Source organism: Passer montanus, unplaced genomic scaffold, assembly GCF_014805655.1.
Source record: "Passer montanus isolate IOZ18808 unplaced genomic scaffold, ASM1480565v1 scaffold156, whole genome shotgun sequence".
Lineage (NCBI taxonomy): Eukaryota > Metazoa > Chordata > Aves > Passeriformes > Passeridae > Passer > Passer montanus.
Window position 1 is genome coordinate 706,913 of NW_024362716.1, and position 25,396 is coordinate 732,308.

At 59.7% G+C, this 25,396-nt stretch overlaps 3 protein-coding genes across 4 annotated transcripts; all 3 read right to left on the reverse strand.

Moving 5' to 3' along the window:
• Positions 1-42: 42 nt before the first annotated feature.
• HAPLN4 (hyaluronan and proteoglycan link protein 4) lies at positions 43-5,016 on the reverse strand. Its single transcript, XM_039702510.1, has 5 exons — positions 4,877-5,016; positions 3,817-3,934; positions 2,828-3,190; positions 1,555-1,857; positions 43-906 (listed from the first exon to the last, which is right to left on the reverse strand). The coding sequence occupies exons 2-5, from the start codon at positions 3,932-3,934 to the stop codon at positions 575-577; spliced, it is 1,116 nt and encodes a 371-aa protein (XP_039558444.1). The 5' UTR covers positions 4,877-5,016; the 3' UTR covers positions 43-574.
• Positions 5,017-5,416: 400 nt separating this feature from the next.
• TM6SF2 (transmembrane 6 superfamily member 2) lies at positions 5,417-10,328 on the reverse strand. Its single transcript, XM_039702509.1, has 10 exons — positions 10,202-10,328; positions 9,063-9,166; positions 8,664-8,761; positions 8,280-8,383; positions 7,884-7,966; positions 7,665-7,789; positions 7,467-7,568; positions 7,068-7,160; positions 6,876-6,995; positions 5,417-6,108 (listed from the first exon to the last, which is right to left on the reverse strand). Exons 1-10 carry the CDS (start codon positions 10,288-10,290, stop codon positions 5,902-5,904), a joined length of 1,125 nt encoding a protein of 374 aa, XP_039558443.1. The 5' UTR covers positions 10,291-10,328; the 3' UTR covers positions 5,417-5,901.
• A 646-nt stretch (positions 10,329-10,974) lies between these two features.
• Positions 10,975-25,267, reverse strand: SUGP1 (SURP and G-patch domain containing 1). Of its 2 annotated transcripts, none has more exons than XM_039702508.1 (14): positions 25,173-25,267; positions 23,332-23,503; positions 22,876-22,979; positions 21,947-22,165; positions 19,644-19,767; positions 19,117-19,220; positions 17,666-17,777; positions 16,010-16,614; positions 15,633-15,739; positions 14,770-14,947; positions 14,154-14,260; positions 13,349-13,494; positions 12,383-12,512; positions 10,975-11,612 (listed from the first exon to the last, which is right to left on the reverse strand). In XM_039702508.1, the coding sequence occupies exons 1-14, from the start codon at positions 25,195-25,197 to the stop codon at positions 11,586-11,588; spliced, it is 2,160 nt and encodes a 719-aa protein (XP_039558442.1). In that variant the 5' UTR covers positions 25,198-25,267; the 3' UTR covers positions 10,975-11,585. The 2 variants fall into 2 exon arrangements, with proteins under 2 accessions (XP_039558442.1, XP_039558441.1); XM_039702507.1 differs by having other exon boundaries at positions 17,666-17,789.
• Positions 25,268-25,396: the final 129 nt, after the last annotated feature.

Here is a 25,396-nt window from a genome sequence, read left to right on the forward strand (position 1 = left end):
GGGCTGCCCCAAGGACACAGCAGAGCCGCGCTCAGCTCTCCAAAGCGGCCGAAGCTTTTATTTCATCTACGTCCAGGGCTGCCAAAGCCTGCGGCCGGTGCCCGGCCGGGGGGGCACCGCGCCCGCTGCCCCCCGGCCCTCCCCGCTCCGGCCAAGCCAAGCGGGAGCTGCCCCGGGGGCTGCGGGACCCCCCGGCTGCCGAGACACGGAGCCGAACCCGGTGCCCGCAGTCCTTGCCCAGCGCCACGGGGGGGTTTCGGGGTGAGGATGAGGAGGGCGGGGGCTCCGCGGCGCTTTAGCGCATGCAACAGGCGCGGGGAGAAGCGAGAGCTGCGGGGAGCGGGGGGCCAGCCCCGGGCGGGGGGCGCGGGCTCCCGGCGGGGCTCACCAAACCCGTCCCCTCCCGCCGCCCCGGTGTCCCCGAGCGCCACCGAGGGCCGCCAGCCCGCGCCGCTGCCCCCTCCCCGTCCCTCGGCGGGGGCTGCCCGCAGCTCCCCGCACCGGCGGGGCTCGGGGGGTGCTGGGGGGGAGACCCCGAACCAAACCCGGGCGTGCTGCCGGAGCACCCCAAGCCTCACACGCGTTTGGGGACCCCCGCGGCCGCCGCGGGAGGGGCTTCCCCGGCCTTTTTGAAGCAGTAGACGCCGAAGAGCTTGTACTTCTTGTCGGGGAAGCCGAGGTTGCGCACGCCGGGCTCGCGGCCGCCGCAGCGGGCGCGGGGGTTGACGATGGGGTAGCGGATGCTGCCGTCCTCCAGCCAGCCCGCCTCGCAGCGGTCCAGCAGCTGCAGCTTCCAGGCCGCGTACAGCTGCCCCACCTTGGCCACGGCCGCGCCGTTGTTCTTGCACGCCTGCACGGCCTCGGGGTAGCTGAGCTTGCGGAAGGTTTTCAGGAAGTAGACTTTGCCTGGAAAAAGGGGAATAAAGGGGAGGGAGCGCCCTCGGTGCTGCGGGGGGGGGTGAGCCCCAAACCCCCCCGCTCTGGAGCACCGCACGAGGCGTTTTTGGGGTTGGATGGAAGCCCTGGGGAGCCCCCAGAAGGTTTTGGGGAGGTTGGAGAAGTCATGGGGTGCCAGCGCTGTGGAATCCCCAAAGGGTTTTGGGGGCTGGAGGTGATGGAAGTCCTGTGGAGCGTTCAAAACATTTCCTTAAACAAAAGAGGTTAAAAAATTGGATGAAAAAGAAGAGATTTTGGCTAAAACCATGACGTCTCGGGTTAAAAAAACAAAGAGGGTTTGTCTAAGAAAGTTTTTATATTTAAAAAAAATATTGAAAAGAAATAGGTTTTGGCTAAAAACGAGAGTTTGCGTTTAAAAACGCGGTTTTGGCTAAGAAAGAAGAGGCTTTGGGTTAAAAAAAAGAGGGTTTGGGTTTCAAAGAAGAGGTTTTGGACAATAAAGAGGAGATTTTGGCTAAAAAAAAGAAAAGAGAGTTAGGCTTAAATTTTTGGTTTTGTTTTTGCTTCAACTCAGTGTTGCAACCCCACCAGCGCCTCACTCCCCTCCCCACCCCCCCGAGGAGCACGGGGACGCTCCGTGCCTCAGTTTCCCCTCACCGTTGAGGTTGGAGGTGAAGCAGAAGGCGTCGTAGTGCTCGCTCTCCTTGTGGCGGTAGCCGTAGTTGCGGACGCCCACGGGCGTGTCCTTGCGGCCGCACTGCTCGCGGGGCCGGGAGATCGGGTACTGCACGGAGCCGTCCTGCAGCCAGCCCGCGTTGCACCAGTCCAGCCCCTCCAGCCAGGCCTGGTGCAGCTGGTCGTGCGAGGCCAGGATCCCGTCCTGCTGCAGGCACGCCTGCTGCGCCTCGTGGAAGTTGAGCGTGTAGCGCCCCAGGCGGGGGTGGTACGGGAAAATCACCCCTGGGAAGGAGGGAGTGGGGTTTGGGGTCGCGGCGGGGTTTTGAGGGTGAGGAGGGGGGTTCTGGTTGGGAGAATCGCCTGGGGAATTCTGCCCATGGTCCCTCTGCAAGGGGGTTTGGGGGTTCTGGGAAACCCTGGCTCCAGGAGATTCTGCTCTGGGGTTTGGGAAAATGCGGGAGAATCGCCTGGAAAATCCTACTCATGGTCCCTCTGCGAGGGGGGTTGGGAGCCCCGGGTTTGGGGACTGCAGGGAGCCCCAAACTGCAGGAGATTCTGCTCTGGGGTTTGGGAAAATGGGGATTCTGCTTGGGAGAATCGCCTGGGAAATCCCGCTCATCGTCCCGGGAGTTTGGGAGTTCTGCATTCCGGGTTTTGGGAGTTCCAGGAACCCCAGAGTCCGGGAGATTCTGCTCTGGGGTTTGGGAGCATCGGTGGTGCCCGCGCAGGGTCCAGTCGAGCCCCGGCACCCCCAAACTGCACCCTCCGAGCTCCCAAAAAAAGCGTTTCCCCCTTTCCCACCCCCAAACTGCATCCCCAAACCCCTAAAAAGACGTTTCCCCCTTTCCCAACATCCCGGCACTGCCACCCCGTCCCCGGTGCTCTCCGAGCCCGTGGCACCCCCAAACTGCGCCCTGTGAACCCCTAAAAAGGCGTTTACCCTCTCTGCCATCTCCTGAGCCCCTAAAGAATCGTTTTCCCTCTGCCATCCCCCTGGCCCCGCTGCTTTCCGAGCCCCCGCCACCCCAAACTGCGCCTCTGATCCCTTAAAAAAGCATTTACAACCTCCTGAGCCCTAAAGAATCATTTTCCCTCTGCCATCCCCCCGTCCCCGCTGCTTTCCGAGCCCTCACCCCTCAACCTGTAGGAGCCAGCACCGCAAACCCCCTCCACCAACAAACCCCACGACAGCCCCACAACCCGCAGCCCCCGCGAATGCCGGCCGTGGCACCCCGGGAACCTCCCCCGCCACCTTCCAGGTCCAGCTTGACCACGCCGGTGTCGTCCTCGAGCTCGTTGGTCACCTCGCACTCGTAGCGCCCGTAGTCCTGCAGGGTCACGTTGCGGATGATGAGGGACGCGTCGCCCGCCCCGTCCTCCTGCAGCGCCGTGCGGCCCCGGTAGGGCCCGAACGCCCTCCGGGCTTTGCCCAGGGCCACGAACACGTCCACGAAATCCATGGGCTCCGTCACTTTGGTCCACTTGAGGCGGATCTCGGCCGGGTCGTGCGCGGAGATGTCGTAGTGGTAGCGGCAGGGCAGGATGATGGTGCCGCCGCGGTGGGTCACCACCTTGCCCGGAGCCGTCTGCACCACCACGGCGCCGCTGTCACCCTCTGCGGGGACACGGGTCAGGCACGGGCTGTCACCGCGCCACGCCGGCTCGGGGACCGGCCCAGCAGGCGGAGAGGGTGGGAGAGGTTTTTGGGGGGAGTTGCGCTCTTTTAGGGGCAAGGAAGGATGGGGATGCGGGGTCACGCTTTGGGGGGAACTTCTCTCTTTTGGGGGAAAAGTAGAACAGGATGTGGGAGCGTCTTTTGGGTTGAGCTCACCCTTTGGGTGAAGGAGGATGGGCTGTGGGGACGCACTTTGGGGGGAATTCCCGGCTTTTAGGGACAAGGAAGGATGGGGTTGTGGGTTCGTACTTATGGGGGAATTCCCCGCTTTTAGGGACAAGGCAGGACGTGGGCATGGGAGGAATTCCCGGCTCTTAGGGGCAGAGCAGGACGGGCTGTGGGGTCACACTTTTGGGGGAATTCCCGTTTTCTGCCAGCCCTAAGGAGCGCTCGGGATAACCCCTGGGATAACCCCAGGACGCTTCCCGCAGGGCTGGGGGGACACGGGGGACCCCAGAGCCCTGGCCCTGCCTTGGTGGCACTAAACCCAACACCCCAAAGGCTGCAGGCGCTTCCCCCGACCCCAGACCCCTCCCAAAGCCCCCCCAGCCCCCGGCCCCACTCACCCATGACATGAACCACCTTCTTCCTGCCGCGGGCGCCGGGCAGCGCCTCGGGGGCCGCCAAGGCTGCGAGGAGCAGCAGCGCAGCGGGGCCGGCGGCCCAGGGGCTTTGGGGGCGCATCTGGGGGGCGACAGCAGCGCCCTGAGCACCCCCAGACCCCCCGCGCCCGAGGGGATCCCCCGCTCTGCCCCCCAGGAGTGCCCAGCCCGAGGGGTGCCCGCCCCGCTGCCATCCCCCCCGTGCCCAAGTGGGGGTCGGAGGGGCTGGGTCGGTCGTTGCCCCCCCCCGGGAGCCCCCCCAGCCCCGCAGGGACCCCCGGCCTCGCAGGGACCCCCCCAGCCCCTCAGGGACCCCCGGCCTCGCAGGGACCCCCGGCCCCGGCGCTGAGCTCGGCGCGCCCCGGGGCTTCCAGGCGGGATGAAAACCCCGCGGCAGCCGCAGCGGGTCGGATCTCCCGGGTTATTTATGGCCCCCCTGGAAAGGGAACCGATGGGCACGGAGCGGGCAGCGGCGCCCCCCGAGACCCCCCGGCCGCGCCCCCTCCCCAAGGACAGCGCGGAGGGGCCGCGGGAGGCGCCCCCTCCTCCTCGGGGGGCTGCGAGGCTGAGCCCCGCGCTCCGGGGGTGCCCCAAATGCCAGCCCGGCCCTGGGTCTGCCCCCCTGGCTGGGCACGGCAGCCCCCCGGGGGTCGCGGCGCCCCTCGGGGGGCAGGGGGAGGCACAGCCCCCCCGGTGGTCCCGGCGCCGTGCCCGGGGCTCGGGGTCCGCCCGGGAGGCACAAGGAGCGGGGCAGCCCCGCGGGTCCCGGTGCCGGTCGGGGCAGCGGCTGCGGCGGTGGCGGCGCTCGGGGCCCGGTGCGGTGTTGCAGTGCGGGACACTGCGGCGGCAGCCCCGGGGCTGCGGGACTCCGGTGCCCGGGCGGGGACAGCGCAGCGCGGGGGGAGCCCCGCTCCTGCCGCCGCCCCGCAGCGAGCGACCCCCGCCCGCCGCGTCCCTCCCGCCCCCGGGGGTCCCGTCCCGGTGCCCCGCAGCGAGGGAGCGGCGGCCGCAGCCCCGCACTCACCGTGAGCCCGGTGCCGGCCCGCGGGGGGCCCGCCGGTGCCGCCGGTACTTGCTCCGGTGCCTGCCCCGGTACCTGCCCCGGTGGCTGCTCCGGTGCCTCCGCCGGTGCTGCCGCTGCGGCTCCGCGCAGGGGGCGACACCGGGAGCTCGGCCCGGCCCTGCCCCGGTGCCGGCGCTGCGCAGGACCGGCCGCTCGCCAAGGTCACCCGGTGCGCCCCCGAGCCCCCGGCACCGCCGCGACCCCCGGGCCGGGCTGCTTGCGGGAACGGCGGGGCACGGGGAAGCGGATCCGGTAAATCCCCGCCGCGGGCACTGCAAGGGCTGCTGCGCCCACCCAGCCCCAGCCCGGGCACCCCCCCGGCGGGTGCCACCCCAAAAACCCCGGCACCACCTCCCGCCGTGTGCCCCCCCCCCCCAAAACCCCCCCCGAAATCTCACCCCACCCACCCGCAGGGACCCCCGGCCCAGCCCCTGCCCCGAAGGGCCCGGGGGTCCCCGCCTGGCACGGGGGCCGCGCTGGGCACAACGGGCACACGGCGGGCACACGGTGGGCTCGCAGCGAGCCTCGGCTCCTTTATTTTGTCACCGACGTCCCCCTGGCGCTCCCGCCACCCCCGAGCCCTCCCAGCCCGAGGCGGGGCACCGGGACGGGACCGGAACCCCCGGGAGGGACCGGGACCCCCGGGAGGGACCGGGACCCCCGGGAGGGGCCGCGGCTTCTGCGGCCCCGCAGCCGTGCGCGGGCAGGGCCGTGACTGCCGCGGGTCCCCGCCGGGCTTTTGGGGGACACCCTCAGAGCTTTTGGGGACCGGAGCATCCCTGGGGACACCCCTGGGGACACCTCTGGGGACACCCCTGGGGACACCGCTGGGGACACCGCAGAGGACATCTCTGCTCCCAGCGCTCGGAGCGGGGCGAGAGGCACCGGACGTGGGGACAGCAGCCCTGGGGAGGGGACAGCAGCCCCGGGGAGGGGACAGCAGCCCCAGGGAGGTGACAGCAGCCCCGGGGGAGCGGCAGGAGCCGTCACTGGCACTTTTTGGCGCGGGCTAGGCCCGGGCGGGCCGGGGGCAGGAAGAAGGCCGGGCAGCGCAGGCAGCGCAGCGCCAGCAGCTGCGGGCCCAGCGCGTACAGGACGTTGGAGAGGAGGAACGTCCAGAGCACCTCGTCGGGGGTCTGGTACGGGAACGGCGTGCGGGAGTGCAGCGAGGAGCCCAGGTGAGCGAACTGAGCCTGCGGACAGCGGAGTGGGCCGGGGGCGTGACGGGGGAGCGGCCCCAAGAGGTGCGAGCCCCCCGCCCCAAAGGGTGCAAAGCCCCGGCGCTAAAAGGTGCAGCCCCCAGGCCCAAAGAGTCCCTAAAAGGTGCAGAATTCCGGCCCTGAAATGTGCAAAAATCCCGGCCCCAAAGGGTGCAGACCCTTGGACCTCAGAGGTGCAAAGCCCTGGTCCTAAAAGGTGAAAAACCCCAACCCCGGAGGGGTTTTTGGCTCCAGCCCATCCTATCTATAGCCCTGCGTCTCTCTCCATCCTATTTCTGTCCCACTAATCCCGGGTTCTGTCCAAATCCACCGAGGCCGAGGCAATTATCAGCCAGCCAAGCTGCTCCACTTGCAGCTGCGGCTGTGGCTCTGCCCCCCAAAACCCGGGATCTGCCCCCCAAACCCAGGATCTGCCCCCCAAACCCAGGATCTGCCGCCCAAAACCAAGCCCCAACCCTTTACCAATTCCCGCTTGGGATTTCCCCCAAGTCCCAAGACTTCAGGGCCACGTGGTTTGGGATGTTCCCCCCAAATCCTGTGATTTTGGGGCCGCCCTGTTTGGGATTTTTTCCTCCCGAATCCCAGGATTTTGGGGCTTCCCTGTTTGGGACTTTTCCCCCCAAATCCCAGGATTTTTGTACCACCCCGTTTGGGTTCTTTTTTTCCCCCAAATCCCGGGATTTTGAGGCAGCCCCATCAGGGATTTTTTCCCCCAAATCCCGGATTTCGGGGCCGCCCACCTGCGCCACAGCGCCGGCGAACAGCAGGCTCCAGTCGGGCAGCCAGGAGCAGCCGGGCAGGGCCAGCCCGTAGATGGCGAGGAAGAGGAAGGGCAGCAGGTAGAACAGGTAGATCAGCATCTGCGGGACACCCGGGCGGTCACCCCTGGTGGCGCTGGGGGCACCTGGAGGGGGCCCGGCCCCTCCCCTCACCTGCACTTTGGGGTAGCCCACGGGGTCGCGCAGGTAGGGCTCGTGCAGGTAGGTGTAGTCAAAGCAGGAGTCGGCCGGGCAGTCCAGGACCACCTGGGGGCACAGGGGGGCGAGGGCAGGGCACCCTCCCTGGGACCCCCGAGATCCTCCCCGGGACCCCCGAGATCCTCCAGGACACCCAAAGCCCTCCCAGGGACCCTTGAGACCCTCCAGGACCACTCCAAGCCCCTCCAAGGGTCCCCTGAGCCCTTCCAGGGTCACCCCAAGCCCTTCCAGGACCCCCCCCCAAGCCCCTCCAAGAGCCCCCCGAGTCCCTCCAGGATCACCCCAAGCCCTCCCAGGACCATCCTGGCCCCCTCCAGGACCCCCCGGAGCCCCCCAGTCCCCCCCAGCGCTGACCATCCCCCTGAAGAAGGTGAAGGCTGCAGTGAGGATGAGGATGAGGATGAGGAGCAGGTCCCAGGGCCGCTGGTAGAGGGGTTTGCGCTGCTCCTCTGCAATCTGCCAGAGGAAATTCGGGGTTTTTGGGGTCCGCACCCTCTGACCCAGCCCTGGGGGCGCAGCAGCCGCCCCCAAACCCCCCCGCTCCGGCCTCACCTGCTCGGGGCTGAGGCTCGGCAGCGCCCGGGGCTGCTGGAAGAGCCGGAGGCCGGCCCAGGTGAGGAGGAGGAGGTAGGGCAGGTTGAGGAGGAAGGACGGGCTCAGCTCGGGGCTGTATTTCCCTGCGGGAGAGAGCGCGGGGTGGGCGCGGGGCCTTCCTCCCGCTCCTCCTCCTCCTGCCGGGGGTCGGCCCCAGCCCCCTCCCCACGGCCGTACCGATCAGGTTGCCCAGCAGGAAAACCACGGCGCTCATCAGCAGCGAGCCCAGCCAGAAGAGACCCAGCCCCCGGTAGCTCTTCCTGCGGGTACAGCGGGAGACCCCTCCTCAAAATTATTCGGGATTTTTCACCCCCTCCTTTTCCCGGGATCACCCCCGAGCCCCCTCCTCAGGAAATTCGGGATTTTCCCACCCCCCATGAGCTCCCCGAGCCCTCCCGGGATCATCCAGCCCCGTCCTCACAAAATTTGGGATTTTCTCGTTCCCTCCGGGATCACCGTGAGCCCCCCTCCTCAAAACTCGGGAATTCTCCCTACCCCGACCCCCCGCGCCCCCTCCCCAGGAAATTCCCGATTCTCCCGCCCCCTCCCCAGGGCTGTGGGGTCCCCCGGCACCTGCGCCCCGCGGCCCCGGCCATGGCCAGGCACAGCCCGTAGTGCACCGTGCCGTCCCAGTAGCAGGTGAGGAGCCCGTGAGCCGTGCGCAGGTGGGGATCGCCCTGCGGGGACGGGGACACGGTCACACCGCGAGGGGACACCGGGAGGGAACACCGGGACACGGAGGGGGACACCGGGAGGGGACACGGGGACACCGCGAGGGGACACCGGGAGGGGACACGGAGGGGGACACCGGGAGGGGACACGGGTCACACCGGGGGTGGCGACAATGGGGGACACAGTGGGGGTTACAGCGGGGGGCGGTGACACCGGGTCACACCGGCGGTGGGGACGCCGGGAGGGTCGCACGGGGGTCCGGGGGTGCGGGGGCGGGGCTGGCACCTCCCGCACGTAGAGCTCCATGAAGCCCGAGACGATCCCGTCCTCCTCCAGCGCGATCAGCAGATCCACGGCCGACACGAAGGAGAACACCACGAGCACTGCGGGGAGCAGGGGGCTCCGTGCGGGGTCCCCAAAATCCCAAATCCCACGTACCTGCTCCGTGCACGTCCCCAAAATCTCAAATCCCTGCTTCCCTGTGGGTTCTCAGCTCCCCCTGGAATCCCAAATCCCAGATTCCAAATCCCAAATCCCTGCTCCATGTGGGTCCCACAGCTCCTCCCAAATCCCAAATCCCAGATCCCAAATCCCAATTCCCTGCTCCATGTGGGTCCCACAACCCCCGATCTTCCCAGACCCCAGACCCCAGACCCCAGCCCCAACCCCAGCCCGGGGTCTCACAGCAGAACAGGGGGTCCTGGATGAGGCCGATGCCGCCGGTGAGGATGAGGAGGGAGACGAGGCCGAGGAGCAGCAGGACCAGGGCCAGGGCCAGCGCCGGGGGGCTGCAGAGGGATCGGGGCCGCTGCAGCACCGGCACGGCCCCATTCCCATCCCCATCCCCATTCCCACCCCCGTCACACGCTCCCGATCCCGCTGAGTTTAGGATTGGGATCAGACCCCGCAGAACGGGGGGCCGGTCCTGAGCGGGGAAATCTGGATCTGGGAATAACCCGGGGATAAATCCCAAAAGGCGCAAATCCCAGGGGTGAATCCCAAAAGGCAGGATGATGGGAAGATGGGATCCCAGCAGGGATTGGGAATGGAAAAATCCCAAAGGAAGGGTGCCTGGACATCCCAGCAAGGACTGGGAATGGGTAAAATCCCAAAAGCAGGGCGGGTGTGATCCCAGCAGGGACTGGGAATGGGAATGGGGCCGGAGCCCCCCTGGGGTCCCCCTATCCAGCTCCAGGCTCTGTGGAAAGCCCCAGACGAGACCCAGAGCCCGATTTGTGAGCCCGGAGCAAGGAGAGCAGGCGGCGCTGGGCTGGCCCGGAGCCGCTCCCGCAGCCTCGGATCGGGAATTGCGGGCGGGCAAAGCGAAAGCGGCGCCGGGGACAGCGGGGACAGCGGCGGGGACACGTCAGCGACAGCGGGGACACTCCCGGAGGGGCAGGGAGGGGGCTCCAGGCCGGGATCACCCGAATTCCCGGGATTTGGGCTCTCCGGGAGAGGCTCTGTGGGGTCTGAAGTTCCCGAGGGGATTCAAATCCAGCGGGAAAACCCCACCTGCAGCCGCCTTCCCTGGGAACACCTGGAGCGAGCTGCCTGTCCCGGACTGGATTCCCAGATCCAGGACGGACCCAGCCCCTGTCCCGGACTGGATTCCCAGAGCCAGGATGGACCCAAGCCCCCTCCCCCGGGCAGGACCCCGTCCCCGTTCCCCTTTTTCCATACCCCCTTCCCCGTGCCGGTTCCCTGTTCCCCACTCCTCATTCCCCATTCCCTGTTTTCCGTTCTCCACTCCCCATTCTCGAGGGGTCTCTCCCGGTCCCCACTCCCGTTCCCCATTCCCGGGGTCCCTCCCGGTCCCCACTCACTCCAGGGCGGTGACAGCGCTGGCACCGAAGGCCAGCGGGAGGGCGAGCAGGGGGGCGGCCAGGGCGGCCGGGCCCGCCGGGAGCTGCATCCCGGCCCCGCCGCCAGCACCGGGCCCGCGGACTTCGGCCCCGGGCAGCGCCCTTAAAGCCACAGAGCCGGGACACGGGGCACCGGGACAGGGCCGGGACAGGGAGGGGACACGGCGGGGACCGGGGGGACGGGGGCAGGGACGGGTGGGGGGCCGGGGCAGCCGGGAAGGGAGGAATGGAGTCCTGGGAATAAGGAAGGACAGGGCAGGGGGAGGACTGGGATCAGGACTGGGATCAGGAATGGGACCTGGGACTGGGAGCCAGGGAGGGACCAGGATCTGGGACTGGGATTTGGAATGGGATCCAGAGAAGGACTGGGATCTGGGAAGGGACTGGCGTCCAGGGCTGGGATCTGAGATCCAGGGAAGGACTGGGATCAGGACTGGGATCCAGTGAGGGAGAGGGCCTGGGAGGAAGGACAGGGGGTCATGGGGGGCAGACTGGGATCCTGGGGCTCCAGGCCCCCAGATTTTGGATTCTCCCTGGATACCACCCTCCTCTTCCCGCCCTGGAATTAAAAGCCAAACCCTTGACTCCATAATTTAAAAAAATAGCAAAGAATCACATCAAGTATCCCAAAAAAGGAACCAAATCCAGCTTTTTTCCCTAAAAATCCTTGGAAAACCCAGCTCCAGGGCAGCCTCCCACCCTCTTCCCAAAAACCACCACAGATTAAACCTAAGGAACAAACAAGTTTGATTTTATTTACAGACTCCATGAATAAAATTTGTATTTCCAGAGTTTTTTTTTTTTAATCCAACTGGATTTTTCCAAAACGTGGTGATGGAATTTTGTTGGATTTTTCTGAAGTGTGGCTTTGGAATTTTGGGTCTTCATCATCCCAAAGCACAGGAGGTGTTGGCAAAATCCCTGGGAAGGGAATAAATCCCCCCTGGATCCATCAAATCCTGGAATTCCCAACGGATCCAGGCCAGATCCACCCATCCAGAGGCAAAACTGGAGGCACTGGTTCCCCAAATTCCCCAAAATCTCTTGGATTTGGGATTCCAAGATAAAATCAAGGAATAAAATCAAGGAATAAAATCCCGCCCTCCTGGAGCAGCACAAGATCTGCCATTCCCAAAAATCCCAAACTCCTTGGAATTGGAGTCCCCGGGGGATTTTTGGGGCTGCTCCAAACCCTCCCCGTGTCCCCAGAAAAAGCTGGGAAAGCTTTTCCATGGGGGAAGGAGGAGCTGTGATTCCAAAAAAAGCCAGAAAAATCGGGAGAAAAGAGATGGATAATGAAGCTTGGGATAAGAATTCCCAGGAAATTTGATGGGCAAAGCCCTCCTCAGTAGTAAGGTCGCCGTGGGTTGTTCTGTAAGGAGAAAAAAAAAAAAAAAGGAAAAATCATCAGGATTGGGGATTTTATCCCAAAAATCAGCATCTGGATTCTCTGGGAAAGCCACTGGATTGTGACATTTCCCAGGTTTTTTCCCCCCAAATTAAAGGCAGCTTTTGGCTGGAAAGGGAAAAGGGAAAATCCAAGCTTGGTTTTGCTCCCTGGAAAATGTAATTCCAAAGAAATCATGGGATTCATGGAGAAGCCTCCCCTGGCAGGGGCTTAACTGGGATAAAGCTGGGAATGAAACTGGGATTTGAATGAAAAAAAAAGGGAAGGAGAATTCTGCATCCAGGGAATTCCGGGAGGATGATTTGGTTCAGGATGAGGAGAGGAATTCCATCCAAGAGGAATCTCCCAGCTGCCAACACTCCCAGAGCTACAGCCGAGATTCCAGGGATTTGTCCCTGTGCCTGCCCGGGTTTGGGACATTCCCATTCCAGGGGATCCATCCCTGCCCCATTCCAGGGGATCCATCCTTGTCCCATTCCAGGGACTCTCCCTCATCACTGGCTCCATCCCATTCCCATTCCCAGCTCCACTCATCCCATCCCAATGATCCCAATTCAATCCCGTACCAGCGGGTTGGGCCGGAAGCGGTAGGCCAGCACTGACCCCGTTATCCCGTTATCCCGTTCCCGTTATCCCGTTATCCCGTTCCCGTACCAGCGGGTTGGGCCGGAAGCGGTAGGCCAGCACTGACCCCGTTATCCCGTTCCCGTTATCCCATTCCCGTTATCCCGTACCAGCGGGTTGGGCCGGAAGCGGTAGGCCAGCATCATGCGCTTGCGGAAGGCCTCGTACTCGTCGTCCTCCTTGGTCAGCTCCGCCGGGCGCTCGATCCCGAATCCCGCCCCGTCCATGGTCGTGGTGCCTCTGCCGGACAGCCGGGAACGGCGCGGCTCGGACAGGCCCTGCCCGGGATTCCCACGGGAACCGGGCCCTGCCAGCCCGACCCTCCCCAGCTCCTTCCCAAATCCCCGGGGAGCGCCGCTGGATGGAGGCAGGGACTGGCTTCACCTCATTTCCCAAACTCCCGGGGTTTGGATGGAAGCAGGGACTGGTTTAATCTCATTTCCCAAATTCCCGGGGTTTGGATGCAGGCAGGGACTGGTTTCATTCCATTTCCCAAACTCCCGGGGTTTGGATGGAAGCAGGGACTGGTTTAATCTCATTTCCCAAATTCCCGGGGTTTGGATGGAAGTAGAGATTGGTTTAATTTCCAGATCCCTGGGAATTTGAATGGAAGCTGATCCACCCAAAGAAAACCTTTGGAATACCCAAAGTGGGATCAAATCCCAACATTTCTGGGCATGGAATGACCTCAAAACCCATAGGATCACACAAAGCTTTGATTCTGGCTGGAATATCCTCCCTGGATGTGCTTCCCATCGTTTTTTTTTTAATAATTTCCATGATTTTATGACTCCAAGGAGAGCAAATATTCCCAGGAATTCCTGATTTTAAGGATTTAATCCTGGGAGAGGGGAGGTGCAGAGAGGAATGCTTGGAGCTGCACTTCCCAATGGAAATGTGGGTCGGAAATTCAGGATTTGAGGGACTTGGCCAATTCCAGCTACAGCCACAAACCCAGGAGAAAATCCTCCCAAAAAATCAGGATTTTTTTCCCAGGGCTGAGTTTTCCATGCTGGGCTGCGATTCCAGCAGGAATTCCCAGAAAAAATGAAGGAACAATCCACAGGAACACTCACTTGCTGACAGGGTTTTTAATTCCCTGCCCATCGGATCCCAATCCCTCTCCTTCCTTCCATCCCATTTTCATCAGCATTTGGTATCCGATGTTTTCCACCGTCAGCTTGAATTCCTTGTACTCGGAGTAATCCGGCTCCCGGCCCTCCTGCAGTGGGCAAAAGCAGGAAAAAGGAGGGAAAAGGGGATTTTTTATTCCATGGATCACAGGAAAAGCAGTTTTATCCCTCTCCAAACTGAGATTTAGGGAAAGAACTGCCAGGATTTCCTGGGATTCTAACAACAGCTCCGGAATTCCAGGCTGTCCCCTGGATCCAGCCTCAGATCCGGTTCATTCCTAAGGCTGAATCCCAGGGAATGTCTGGGAAACAGGGATGAGGCAGCTTCCAGGAATTCCAGGGTTTGGGAAGGACTGGAAGGTGCTGGAGTTGCACCATTCCCAAAATTCCCATTTTTTCACTGCTTGGTACCCACTGATCCCAAAGAGGAACCGAGTGGGAGGTTTGTCTGGAATTCCAGAAAAATCCCAAATTGTGGAATTCCAGAGTGGAAAGGGACCTTAAAGCCCATCTGGTCCCGTGGGCAGGGACACTTCCCATGATCCCAGGATGCTCCCAAGACTCCTTGGACACTTCCAGGGATGGAGCAGCCACAGATCCTTTGGGAATTTTCCCAAATATGGCCCCATTTCCGTGCTAACACCGGGAAGCTGATCCCTGTTTTTCCCTGCAGGAATGGCTGGAGCAAGGAGAGACAGAGGAATTCCCAGCTGTGGGATGAGTCTGGAACATTCCCAGAATCCCTCACCTTGAGTGCCTTGAAGGTCTCCATGAACTTTTCCAGCTCGTCCGGGGGGAGGAAATCCCCGATGAAATGTTTCCCTCGGCCCATCTGGGTCAGCTGCTCCGCCCACTCTGGAAAAGCAGGACAACACCCAGCTCATGGAAAATCCCCTGGGATTCCTGGAGCATCCCAGGCGTGCACCAGATCCCCAGGCTGAGACATCATGGAGAATCCCTTGGGATTTGTGCAGCATCCCAGGGATTTCAGGGGAATTCTGGAGCACGAAACCTCCCAGGTTTCACCCCACTCTGGAAAAACCATGGAGAGAACAATGCTCATGGAGAATCCCTCGGGATTTCAGGGGCATTTGGATTCCAGGAGGATTCTGGAGCACAAAACCTCTCAGGAATGCACAGCAAGATCTCCGAAAAACCACGGAGCACCCCTTGGGATTTGTGGAGCATCCCAGGAGGAATTGTCCCTCCCAGCCCATGAGGAGTCCCTGCAGCTCTCAATCCAGCAGGACAGGGATGCAATTCCTCCCCGGAACCCTCTGGAACTCCCAGTCCCACCCACCTCTGGTCTTTTCCACATCCCTCTAGGGATGGAATTCCCATCTGGAACTGCCAGTCCCACCCACCCCGGGTCTTGTCCATCTCCATGCGGCGCAGGCGGTGCTCCCAGGTGCCCAGCTCGCTGTCCACCTCCTCGTCGCTGTCGTAGCCGTGCTGGTGCTGCTGCAGCGCCCGCTCCCACAGCAGCTGCATCTCCTGCATCGCCTGCTTGTGCTTCATGATCATGTCGTACATCTGCTGCATCTGCAACGACGGCAACACGGCATGTGCCCGGGAACACGGGACGTGTCCTGGGGGAAAGGGGGTTTGTCCTGGGGAGAACGGGATTCAGCTGAGAAAATGGCATTTGTCCTGGGGGAAAGGGGGGTTGTCCTGGGGAGAACGGGATTCAGCTGAGAAAATGGCATTTGCCCTGGGGGAAAGGGGGTTTGTCCTGGGGAGAACGGGATTCAGGCTGGAAAAACAGGATTTGTCCTGGGCAAAACGGGATTCAGGCTGGAAAAATGGGATTTGTCCTGGGAAAAACAGAACTCAGCTGAGAAAATGGGAGTTGTCCTGGGAAAAATGGGATTCAGCCTGGGAATGCCAGTGGAGTACAGCCCGTTCCAGAAAAAATGGCTCCAAAGCCTAAAGAATCCCAAATCTCAGCCCCAAAAGGCAGGAGAACTGTGCCTGTGCTTCATGATCAAGTAGTGGATCTGCTGCCTCTGGGAATCATGGAAAAATGGGATTGAGCCTGGGAAAAATGGGATTTGTCCCAGGAAAGCTCCTCTGGGATTTGGGATTTTAGGGCTGGAAAGGTCCTTAATCCCAAACCCCCTGCTATTCCTGCTAACTGCAGCCCCATGCTTCTCCCAGGGAGGGATTCCATGGTGGAAAACCTGTTATTCCCATGGGAGGGAATTCAGGGAGGATTTTTGGGATTCACCTCCTGCTGCTCCTTCAGCTGCTTCTTCTGGGCCTCCGAGAGCTCCGTGACTCCCACCAGCCCCACGGGTTTGCCCTTCTCGTATCCCAGACCCTTCAGGTCCTGAACTGCAGGGAAGAAACAGGGAAAAACCTTTGGAAAAACCTGGGAGATGGGAAAAACCTCAGAGAGGGAAGGAAAGGGAATAAAAGGGTGGGAAAAGAAAAAAAAAAAAAGGAATTCTGTTTGTAATTCCTGCAGAGCGAAGGGAAAATAAAACCACGGGGAAAAAAATGGGATTGACAGCAGAGATCCCTTGGAAAACTTGATCCATGTCCATCTCAGGAAATAAAACCTCTGGAGCCATGAAATTCCCAGGAAAACCCAATCCCACTCACCTGAGAGGGGAGAGGGAGAATCCAGCTGCTGCACCAGCTGCGGGAGGGGCAATTCCACCTTCTCCTCCTCTGGCCCCCACCGGCTCTTCCTCTTCTTTTTGGTGCTGCCCGGAGCGGGATTCGGGGTCACGGATGCATTTGGGGTCGTGGCTGGATTTGGGACTGCAGCGGGATTTGGAGTCACGGCTGGATCTGGGGTCACGGCTGGATTTGGGGTCACGGCTGGATTTGGGGCCGGCTGATCCGGAGGGGAGGTGGAGGATGAGGATGGGGCAGGAGAGGCCGAAGGAATGGGAAGAGCAGCGGGAACGATGGGAGAGGGAACGGGGAGAGCCAGAGGCGGCGGGATGGGAATGGGGAGAGGAAGAGGGGAGGGAACGGGGAGAGGGGGGAAGCACAGAGGGGAGGGAGAAGCCTCGGGACTGCTCTTCCTTTTGAGGCCGGATTCTCCGGGAAAAGGGGAGCCCCCTGGAAAAGGGGAGCCCCCTGGAAAAGGGGAATTCCCGGGAAAAGGGGAGCCCCCGGGGGCAGCCCGGGCCCTGCGGAACTCCTCCAGCTTCTGGCGGTAGTAGCGGTGCCCTTTGCTGTGGGGCTCGTACAGGAACCTGCAAACAACGGGAGCAGCTGGGCATTCCTGCCCGGAGCTCACAGCATTCCCGGGGCATTCCCGGGGCATTCCCGGCTCTCCAGCTCCACTCAGAGCAGGGATCCAGCCGTGGAATTCCTGCCGGGAATGCCCAGAGCATGCACAGAACATTCCAAGGGTATTCCCAGCTCTCCAGCCCTACTCAGAGCAGGGATTCAGCCATGGAATTCCTGCCTGGAATGCCCAGAGCATTCCCAGAGTATTCCCAGCTCTCCAGCCAGTCTCAGAGCTGGGATCCAGCACAGTTTCTTCAGGAACTTTCCTTCCTGCAATGCCCAGAACATTCCCAGAGTATTTCCAGCTCTCCAGGGCTGGGATCCAGCACTGGAATTTTCCTTCCTGCAATGCCCAGAGCATTCCCAGCTCTCCAGGGCTGGGATGCAGCACTGGATTTTTCCCTCCTGCAATTCCCAGAGCATTCCCAGCTCTCCAGCACCATCCCGTGTATTCCTGCAGCCAGTGCAGCCTCCACTGGGATCAGGGAACACAATTCCATAAAGGAAAAACAGCCCCAAAAATCAGGAATGTGCTGATTCCTCTGCACCCCAGACCTGAGCACCTCAATTCTCACTGCTCCAAATCCCCAGCCTAAAAGTCCCCAGGACTTTCACTGGGAATTCCCTGGAAAAAAAGCCCCCAAAATCAGGGATTTCCGTATCTAAAGGCAGGGATCTCCCTGTTGTTCTGCAGGGCAGAGTTCCCACCTCAGCCCCCCAAACTTGGGGCCCTCAAGTCCCACATCTCCAAAACCCCAATGTCCTCCTAAACTCAGGATTCCCAGGACCTTCCCAGAGAATTTAATGAGAATTCCCTGGGAAAAAATCCCCAAAAATCAGGAATATGCCGTACCTGAAGGCAGGGATCTCCCTGCTGCTCTGCAGGGCAAAGTTCCCACCTCAGCCCCCCAAACTTTGAGCACCTCTGCTCCGAATCTTCAACCCAAGAATTCCCAGGACTTTCCCTGGGAATTCCCTGGAAAGAAAAGCCCCCAAGCCAGGAACTGTGCACACCTGAAGGCAGGGTTCTCCCTGTTGTTCTGCAGGGCAATGGCCTCCACCTCGGGCCCCCCTGCAGCCACGAACTGCGCCAGCTTCTCCGCCGAGTTCCGCGTCTCCTGGTCGGCTGGGGGGGAAACTTTAGGCAGGGATTAGTCCTGGGCCCAGCTCACCCCAGCCCAGCCTAACCCGGCCTAAGGACCCCAGAGAGGCCTAAAGTCGGGTTTAAAGGGGGAGAATTGGTACAAAGAGTTAAAATTCATAAAACATCAGTTTGAGTCTGAGTTTGGGAGCAGGGGTGGGGCCCAAGGATCCCAATGAGGCCTAAAGCCAGGTTTAGAGGGGGAGAATTGGTACAAAGGAACAGTTAAAATGCATAAAACATCAGTTTGAGTCTGAGTTTGGGAGCAGGGGTGGGGCCCAAGGATCCCAATGAGGCCTAAAGCCAGGTTTAGAGGGGGAGAATTGGTACAAAGGAATGGCTGAGTGGCACAAAACCTTCAGTTTAAACCCAGGTTTGGGAGCAGGGACAGAACCTAAGGATCCCAAGAGCACAGTTACGTCACAAAAGCCAGGTTTAAAGTGGGAAAATTGGTAAAATTAAAGCACAAAAACTTCAGCTTACACCTGAGTTTGGGAGCAGGGACTGGGCCTAAGCCAGCCTAAGGGCCCCACGAGCACGATTAGGCCAAATGTGGGGTTTAAAGTGGGAGAACTGGCACAAAGGAACAGCTGAAAGCACAAAAACTTCAGCTTAGGCCTGACTTTGGGGAGCTGGGATGGGAGAGATGAGAAGTAAGGCAGCTTTGGCTCCCAAATCCCAATTTTTCCATGTGCCAGGCACTTTTCTGCAGGATTAAACCACTTGGAATTAAGCCTAGTTAAAGGTTTTGTAATTTTTCCCCTCCATCAGGCACTTTTCCATAGGATTAAATCACCTGGAATTATCCCTAATTAAAAATTTTGGATTTTTCCCTTGTGCCAGGCATTTTTCCATAGGATTACACTCCCAGGATTATCCATACTCCAAGACTTTGCCCCTGAATTACCCAGGAACAAAAAGAAATCCTCTGGAAAATTCAAAATTCCCTACAAACCCAGTTAATCCTCCTCTCACTGCACCCCCTGGAGGCTGTTTCAGGGGAAATTCCCTTCGGAAAATCCCAAATCTCACCTGGAAAAGGGTGAATACTCCAATCAAATCCAACAAAAACTGAGGGGAAAAAAATCCCCTTTTCCCAAACATTCAATGCTGGAGAATTATTCTGGAATATCTTTAACAACTACAAGGAAAATCCCATTCCAAATCCCAGGAATATTTTGGGAATCCACATTTTTGGCACAAGGATTTGATTCTCCTTCCAGTTGGGAATTTCCTTTCCAGGCAGCCAAATTTCCATGCCAGTCCCAAATCAATCCCAAATTTCCTGTGCTGTTGCCATTCCCCTGATTTTAGAGGGAATTACCTTTTTGGGAAGAGGCTGCCTGGGAATTTTGATTTTCTTTCCTTATTTCTGCCACTTTCTTCCTGTAGTACAGGAATTCTCTGCTGTTCTTATCATGCAAAAACCTGGGGAAAATGGAAAAAAAAAAGAGGAATAATTATCCAAATATTGATATTCTGGGATAGAAACAGCTCCAACTCCCACATGGGAAAACAAAGGAGTTACTCAGAATGCACCTAAACCATGGAATTAGATCCTGGAGTTTAAATCCAAGGATTTGTATCCAAATTTTTGTTGATTGAACAGAAATTAAGGAGGAATCCTCTGCCCATCAGTGCTGGGATTAGAAAACTTTTCCACACATCAAATCCAAATATTTTCTCCCCTCAAATTCCACATTTTCCCTCTCAGGGAAGAACACTGAACCCAAACTTTTCCCCCCTCAAATCCAAACATTTTCTCCCTTCAAACTCCAAATTTTCCCCCCTCCTGCCCTCTCCCCCCCCCGAGGCAGCGTTCCCTGGGGATGAAACCCTCCCCAGACTCACGAAAAAGCAGGATTGTCCTTGTAGTCCTCCATGGCGACCTTCTCGAGCTCGGGGCCGCCCTCAGCCACGAACCTGGCCAGCTTTTCCACCACCTGCCGCGTCTCCGAGTCCTCTGGGGGCAAAACTTTAAGGAGGCTGTCAGTACTTGGGGTTCAAGCGCCCCCACAACGGGAAACAGGGAATTACTGCGGAGAGGCACGGAGCAGGCACACGGCAATGTGGGAGGAGAGAGGATGAAACGGGGCAGGCGGTTGTAGAGAGGTGTTCACAGCACAACTCCCGATTGTCTGCAGCTCCCCCGGGGGTTCCTACGGGGAAAATCTAAAGTTTGGGGTGGGAGGAGGTTAAAGCTCATCCCAATCCCGCTTTTTCTGACACCCCAAACTCTCCTCGGGCGCTTTCACAGCTTCTCTGGGAATTCCAGCCCATTCCAGCCAGGAATTCCCTCCCAAAATCCCACCTAAATCCACCCTCCCTCAGTTTGAAGCCATTCCCTGGGTCCTGGAATTCCCTTATCCCAAATTCTCTGCAGCTCTGCTGGAGTTAATGCTGGGAACTTCCCTTCTCCCCTTCTCCAACCTTTCCATGACCACTCCCAGGGATCCAGGGGCAGCCACAGCTTCCCTGGGAATTCCAGCCCATTCCAGCCAGGAATTCCTTCCCAAAATCCCACCCAAATTCCCCTTTCTCAGTTTAAACCAATTCCCTGTGTCTTGGAATTCGCGCCCCAAATCCATTCCCCGTGTCCTGGAATTCCATCCCAAATCCCAAATCCATTATTCCCTGGGTCCTGTCCCTCCATCCCTTGTCCCAAATCCCTCTCCAGCTCTCCTGGAGCCCCTTTAGGCTCTGGAAGCAGCTCCAAGGTTTCCCTGGAGCCTTCCCTTCTCCCGCTTTCCTTGGACATTCCAGGGATTGGGAATCCACAGCCCATCCCAGTTTGGAGGTTCCCATGGCACCCAGCTCATCCCAGCTTTACCTTGGCACAGGTGGCTCCCACTGCATTTGTTCCCTACACATTCCAGCGGGGAAGGAGCAGGAATTGGAGTTTAATCCAGATTCCAGCTGCCAAGCCATTCCCAGAACGTTCCCAGAACTGTGTGGCTGCAGCAGCAGCTCCCAAAACCCTGGAGTTTGGCCTCTGTGCCCAGGAATTCCCACAGGGATCACAGAGTGGGAATAAACCCAGCGATTTTGGGAATTTTGGGAAGCCAGAGCAGAGCCACCCACACTGATCCAATGGGATCAGCCCCAAAATCCTGAAATGAAGGCAAACCCACCTCAGCTCTCTGCATCTTTCCCAGCACATTTCACGCTCACAGCCCAAATTCCCAGGATTATGCTGGTACAAATCCCAGCAGAAAGGGCTCCATGGGATTTTGGGGAGGGATAAATGAAGCCACAAAGCCGAGTGTGAGCTCCTTTTATCCATTAAAACCCACCCGTGAAATTCCCATTCTGAGGCAAATCTGCCTTGGGGCTTCCTGGCCTGGATTATCCCAATAAAACTCAGGATAATTCCTGCCATATCCTTGTTTTTCCAGGCATTCAGGATCTACAGGTGAGATGTTTTGCCTGGATTTTTTGTGCCTGGACACAATTCCGTGCCGGACACATTGATTATTTTATTTATACACACACTCTGCATATTCCCAAACTAATTTCTCCTTTTCCAACAGTTGAACCCCCTAAAATCCCATTTTAAGGACAAGAACCAGGATTTCCTGGAGAGCCCAGCACTTGGCACAACATTCCAAAGGTGCAGATCAGAATTTGAGGGAATCATGTCCCAAACTGATCCCCTATCCTAGGAGGGAATCCTGCCCCCCCCTGACCCCTATCCCAGGATAAATTCACCCAACTTTCCACTGGGCAGCCTGAGGGAATCCTATCCCAAACTGGTGCCAGTTCCAGGATCTGAATCCCACCCAACTTTCCACTGGGCAGCCTGAGGGAATCCTATCCCAAACTGGTGCCAGTTCCAGGATCTGAATCCCACCCCATTCCCTGGGGGGCCTGAGGGAATCCTATCCCAAACTGATCCCAGTTCCAGGATCTGAATCCCACCCCATTCCCTGGGGGGCCTGAGGGAATCCTATCCCAAACTGATCCCAGTTCCAGGATCTGAATCCCTCCCCATTCCCTGGGGGGCCTGAGGGAATCCTATCCCAAACTGATCCCAGTTCCAGGATCTGAATCCCACCCCATTCCCTGGGGGGTCTGAGGGAATCCTGCCCCCACTGAACCGCTATCCCCGGCCGGGCATTCCCAGCTCCAGCCCCGGAGCAGGAGCTGCCACTGACCTTTGATCTCCAGCCACTGCTCGTAATCCTCCTCGTCGTCCTCGTCGGGGCCCTGGAAGACGCTGAGGCGGCTGAGCACGGGGCTGGCCTTGGGCTGGGAGAGGCTGCGGGCCTGCAGCATGCGGCTCAGGGCCTGCCCCGGCCGCTTGCCCAGCAGCGCCGGCTTCTTCACGGGCTGCGGGGCGCTCCCGGGCGTGCTGGGGGCGTTTGGGGCGCTTTCTGTGGAGGAAGTGGAGGGAAATTATTCTTGGGAGTTCCGGGTTTGGGATGGGAGAGGCTCCAGGCCTGTCCCTGCTGCTTCTTCACGGGGTTTGGGGCATTCCCGGGGTTGTTGGGGGGATCTGGGGCACTTTCTGAGGGGAGAATGAAGACAAAATTATTCCTGGAAGTCCTGGGTTTGGGGTGGGAAAGGCTCCAGGCCTGCCCCCCCCTGCTTCTTCACAGGGTTCGGGGCATTCGGGACACTTTCTGTGGAGAAAATGGAGGGAAATTGTTCCTAGAAGTCCTGGGTTTGGGGTGGGAGAGGCTCCAAGCCGAGAGCATCGGGCTCAGGGCCTGCTTTGGCTGATTCCTTCTGGGGCTTGGAGCTGGGGCATCACTGGAGTTGCTGGGGGGATTTGGGGCAGTTCCTGAGGGGAGAATGAACAAGAAAGAGTTCCTGGGAATTCTGGGTTTGAGCTGGGGTATTCCTGGAATTGTAAGGGGGATTTAGGGCATTTTCTGAGGAGAGAAGGAAGGGAAATTCCTCCTGGGAATCCTGGGTTTGGGTTGGGAGAGGCTCCAGGTCTGCCCCAGCTGCTTCTTCCCCAGGTTTGGAGCTCGCGCATTCCCAGAATTTTTGGGGGGATTTGGGGCAGTTTCTGAGGGGAGAATGAAGGGGACAGAGTTCCTGGGAATCCCGGGTTTGGGCTGGGACAGGAAGGACCTACCAGCATTGGATTTTTCCCTCTGGAGCTTCAGGAATTGCTGCAGGAAGCTCCCATCGTTCACAAACTTGTTGGACACGGAGGCCTCGCTCTCGGAGCCATCGTCGCTGAGCGGGGACAGGAAAACAGGAGCTGGAATGTGGGAGCTTCCCTGCCCTTCCCATGTGGGATTTGGGACAGGAAAATCTCCTGGAACTGGTCATTTTCCTCACCTACCACCGAATTCCCAAAAGAACCCCAAATCTCCTTCCTCCTCCATTAAAACTGGGATTTTCCTCCCCTTGCTCCACTAAAGCTGGGATTTTTGCTCCCTAATCCACCAAAACCGTGATTTTCCTCCTTCTGCTCCACTAAAATTAGGATTTTCCTTCCTTGCTCCACCAAAGCTGGGATTTTCCTCCCTCAGCTCCCCTTCCCTTCCCGGTTTCTGGCAGCCAGGCTGCCGGGATTCCCACGTACTCTCCGAGCAGCGGGAGCTGCGGGATGCTGAGGGAGTTCTGCCGCGCCTGCTGCTCCAGCCGGGCCTCGATTTCCCGTTTTTTCTGGGCGATCAGCTCCTCCTGCTGCAGGATGTTCACGCTGCTTTTGGCTGACTTGGACTGGGGCACGCCGAACCACCGGCTCGCCTTCCCTGGGGGAAAAGGGCGGGAATTAGCCCGGGAATTGTCCGGAATGAGGGGTGCTATCCCTGAGGGAAAAGGGCGGGAATTAGCCCGGGAATTGTCCGGAATGAGGGGTGCTATCCCTGAGGGAAAAGGGTGGGAATTAGCCCGGGAATTGTCCGGAATGAGGGGTGCTATCCCTGAGGGAAAAGGGTGGGAATTAACTTGGGAATTGTCCGGAATCAGGGGTGCTATCCCTGAGGGAAAAGGGTGGGAATTAACTTGGGAATTGTCTGGAATCAGGGGCGCATTCCCTGAGGGAAAAGGGCGGGAATTAGCCCGGGAATTGTCCGGAATGAGGGGTGCTATCCCTGAGGGAAAAGGGTGGGAATTAACTTGGGAATTGTCCGGAATCAGGGGTGCTATCCCTGAGGGAAAAGGGTGGGAATTAACTTGGGAATTGTCTGGAATCAGGGGTGCTGAGGGAAAAGGAGGGAATTAGCCCGGGAATTGTCCGGAATGAGGGGCCATTTCCTGAGGGAAGAGGTGGGAATTAACTCGGGAACTGGCCAGAATCAGGGGCAACCTGAAGGGGAAAAAGCGGGATTTTTTTCTGGGAGGGGAACACAGCGGGATTTAACACAGATCACCCCAAACGAAGGGGCTCATTCCCTGAAGGGAAAAGGCGGGAATGAAGCGGGATCAGCCCGAACCCAGGGACACAGTCCAGGACTGGGTGAGCATGGGGACCATCCTGAATCCAGGGACGCGTTCCCTGAGGGAAAAGGCGGGATTGAGCCTGGGAATTGTCCGGAATGAGGGCGCATTCCCTGAGGGAAAAGGGCGGGATTTAACAGGGCTCATCCCAAATCAAGGCTCACATTCCCTGAGGAAAAAAGGCAGGATTAGGGTAGGAACCATCCAGAATTCAGCTTCCTGAGGGAAAAGGAGGGAATTAAGGGAGAGACCGTCCCAAACCCAGGCTGGTCTTCCCTGTGGAAGAAGCGGGAATGAACAGGGACCATCCCGAACCAAGGGACAGCTTTCCTGAAGGAACAAGATGGGGTTTAACAGGAGTCATCCCGACACAAGGCTTGCTGTCCCTGTGGGAAAAGGGAAGGGATAAACTGTGGGATCATCCCGAACTCAGTTTTCCTGTAGGAGAAAAGAAAAAGGATGAAAAACCAACAGTGGGGTCTCCACGAACCACCAGCTCAGTTTCCCACGGGAAAAGAGAGAGGGAATGAACAGTTGGGTTTCCTGTGGGAGAAGGAGAGGAAAAACCATCAACGGAGCCTCCCCGAACTACCGGCTTTGCTTCCCTGGGGGAAAAGAAAAGGAAAAATAACGGGGAGACCACCCGGGACCCCAGGCTCGGTTTTCCTGTGGGAAAACAGGGGGAAATTAACAGAGCAGCCATCCCGAACCAGCAGCACGGCTTCCCTAGGGGAAAACGAGCCGGGAACGAACGCGGGGCTCCATCCCAAACTCCCGGCTCGGCTCCGCTGCGGGAAAAAGGGAGGGAATTTAATGGGGGGGGTTCCCCCAGCCCCCGACTCTGCCGGCACACGCCCACCCCCGGCTGCCGCGGCCCGGGGGGCGGTGGGGCCGGGCCGGGGGAGGGCAGCGGGGCGGGAGGAGCGGGGCAGAGCCGCGGGAGGAGCGCGCAGAGCCGGAGCCGCCCGGGCCGGGCCGTACCTGGCGCATCCCTGTGGTTGTCCATTTTGGAGCCCCCGTCCCAGCATGCCCCGCGCCGGGCGCGCCGCGCCGGGGGCCGCGGCTTTGCAAGCGCCCCTGGGAGATGTAGTCCCTCAAGGGGCCATCCCGCCGCTCTCTCCGCTCCTCCCGCCGCATAGAGCCCCGCTCGCGGGGCGGCCGAACCACTCAGCTCTGGCGGCTCCGCCGCTACGGTCATTCCCTGT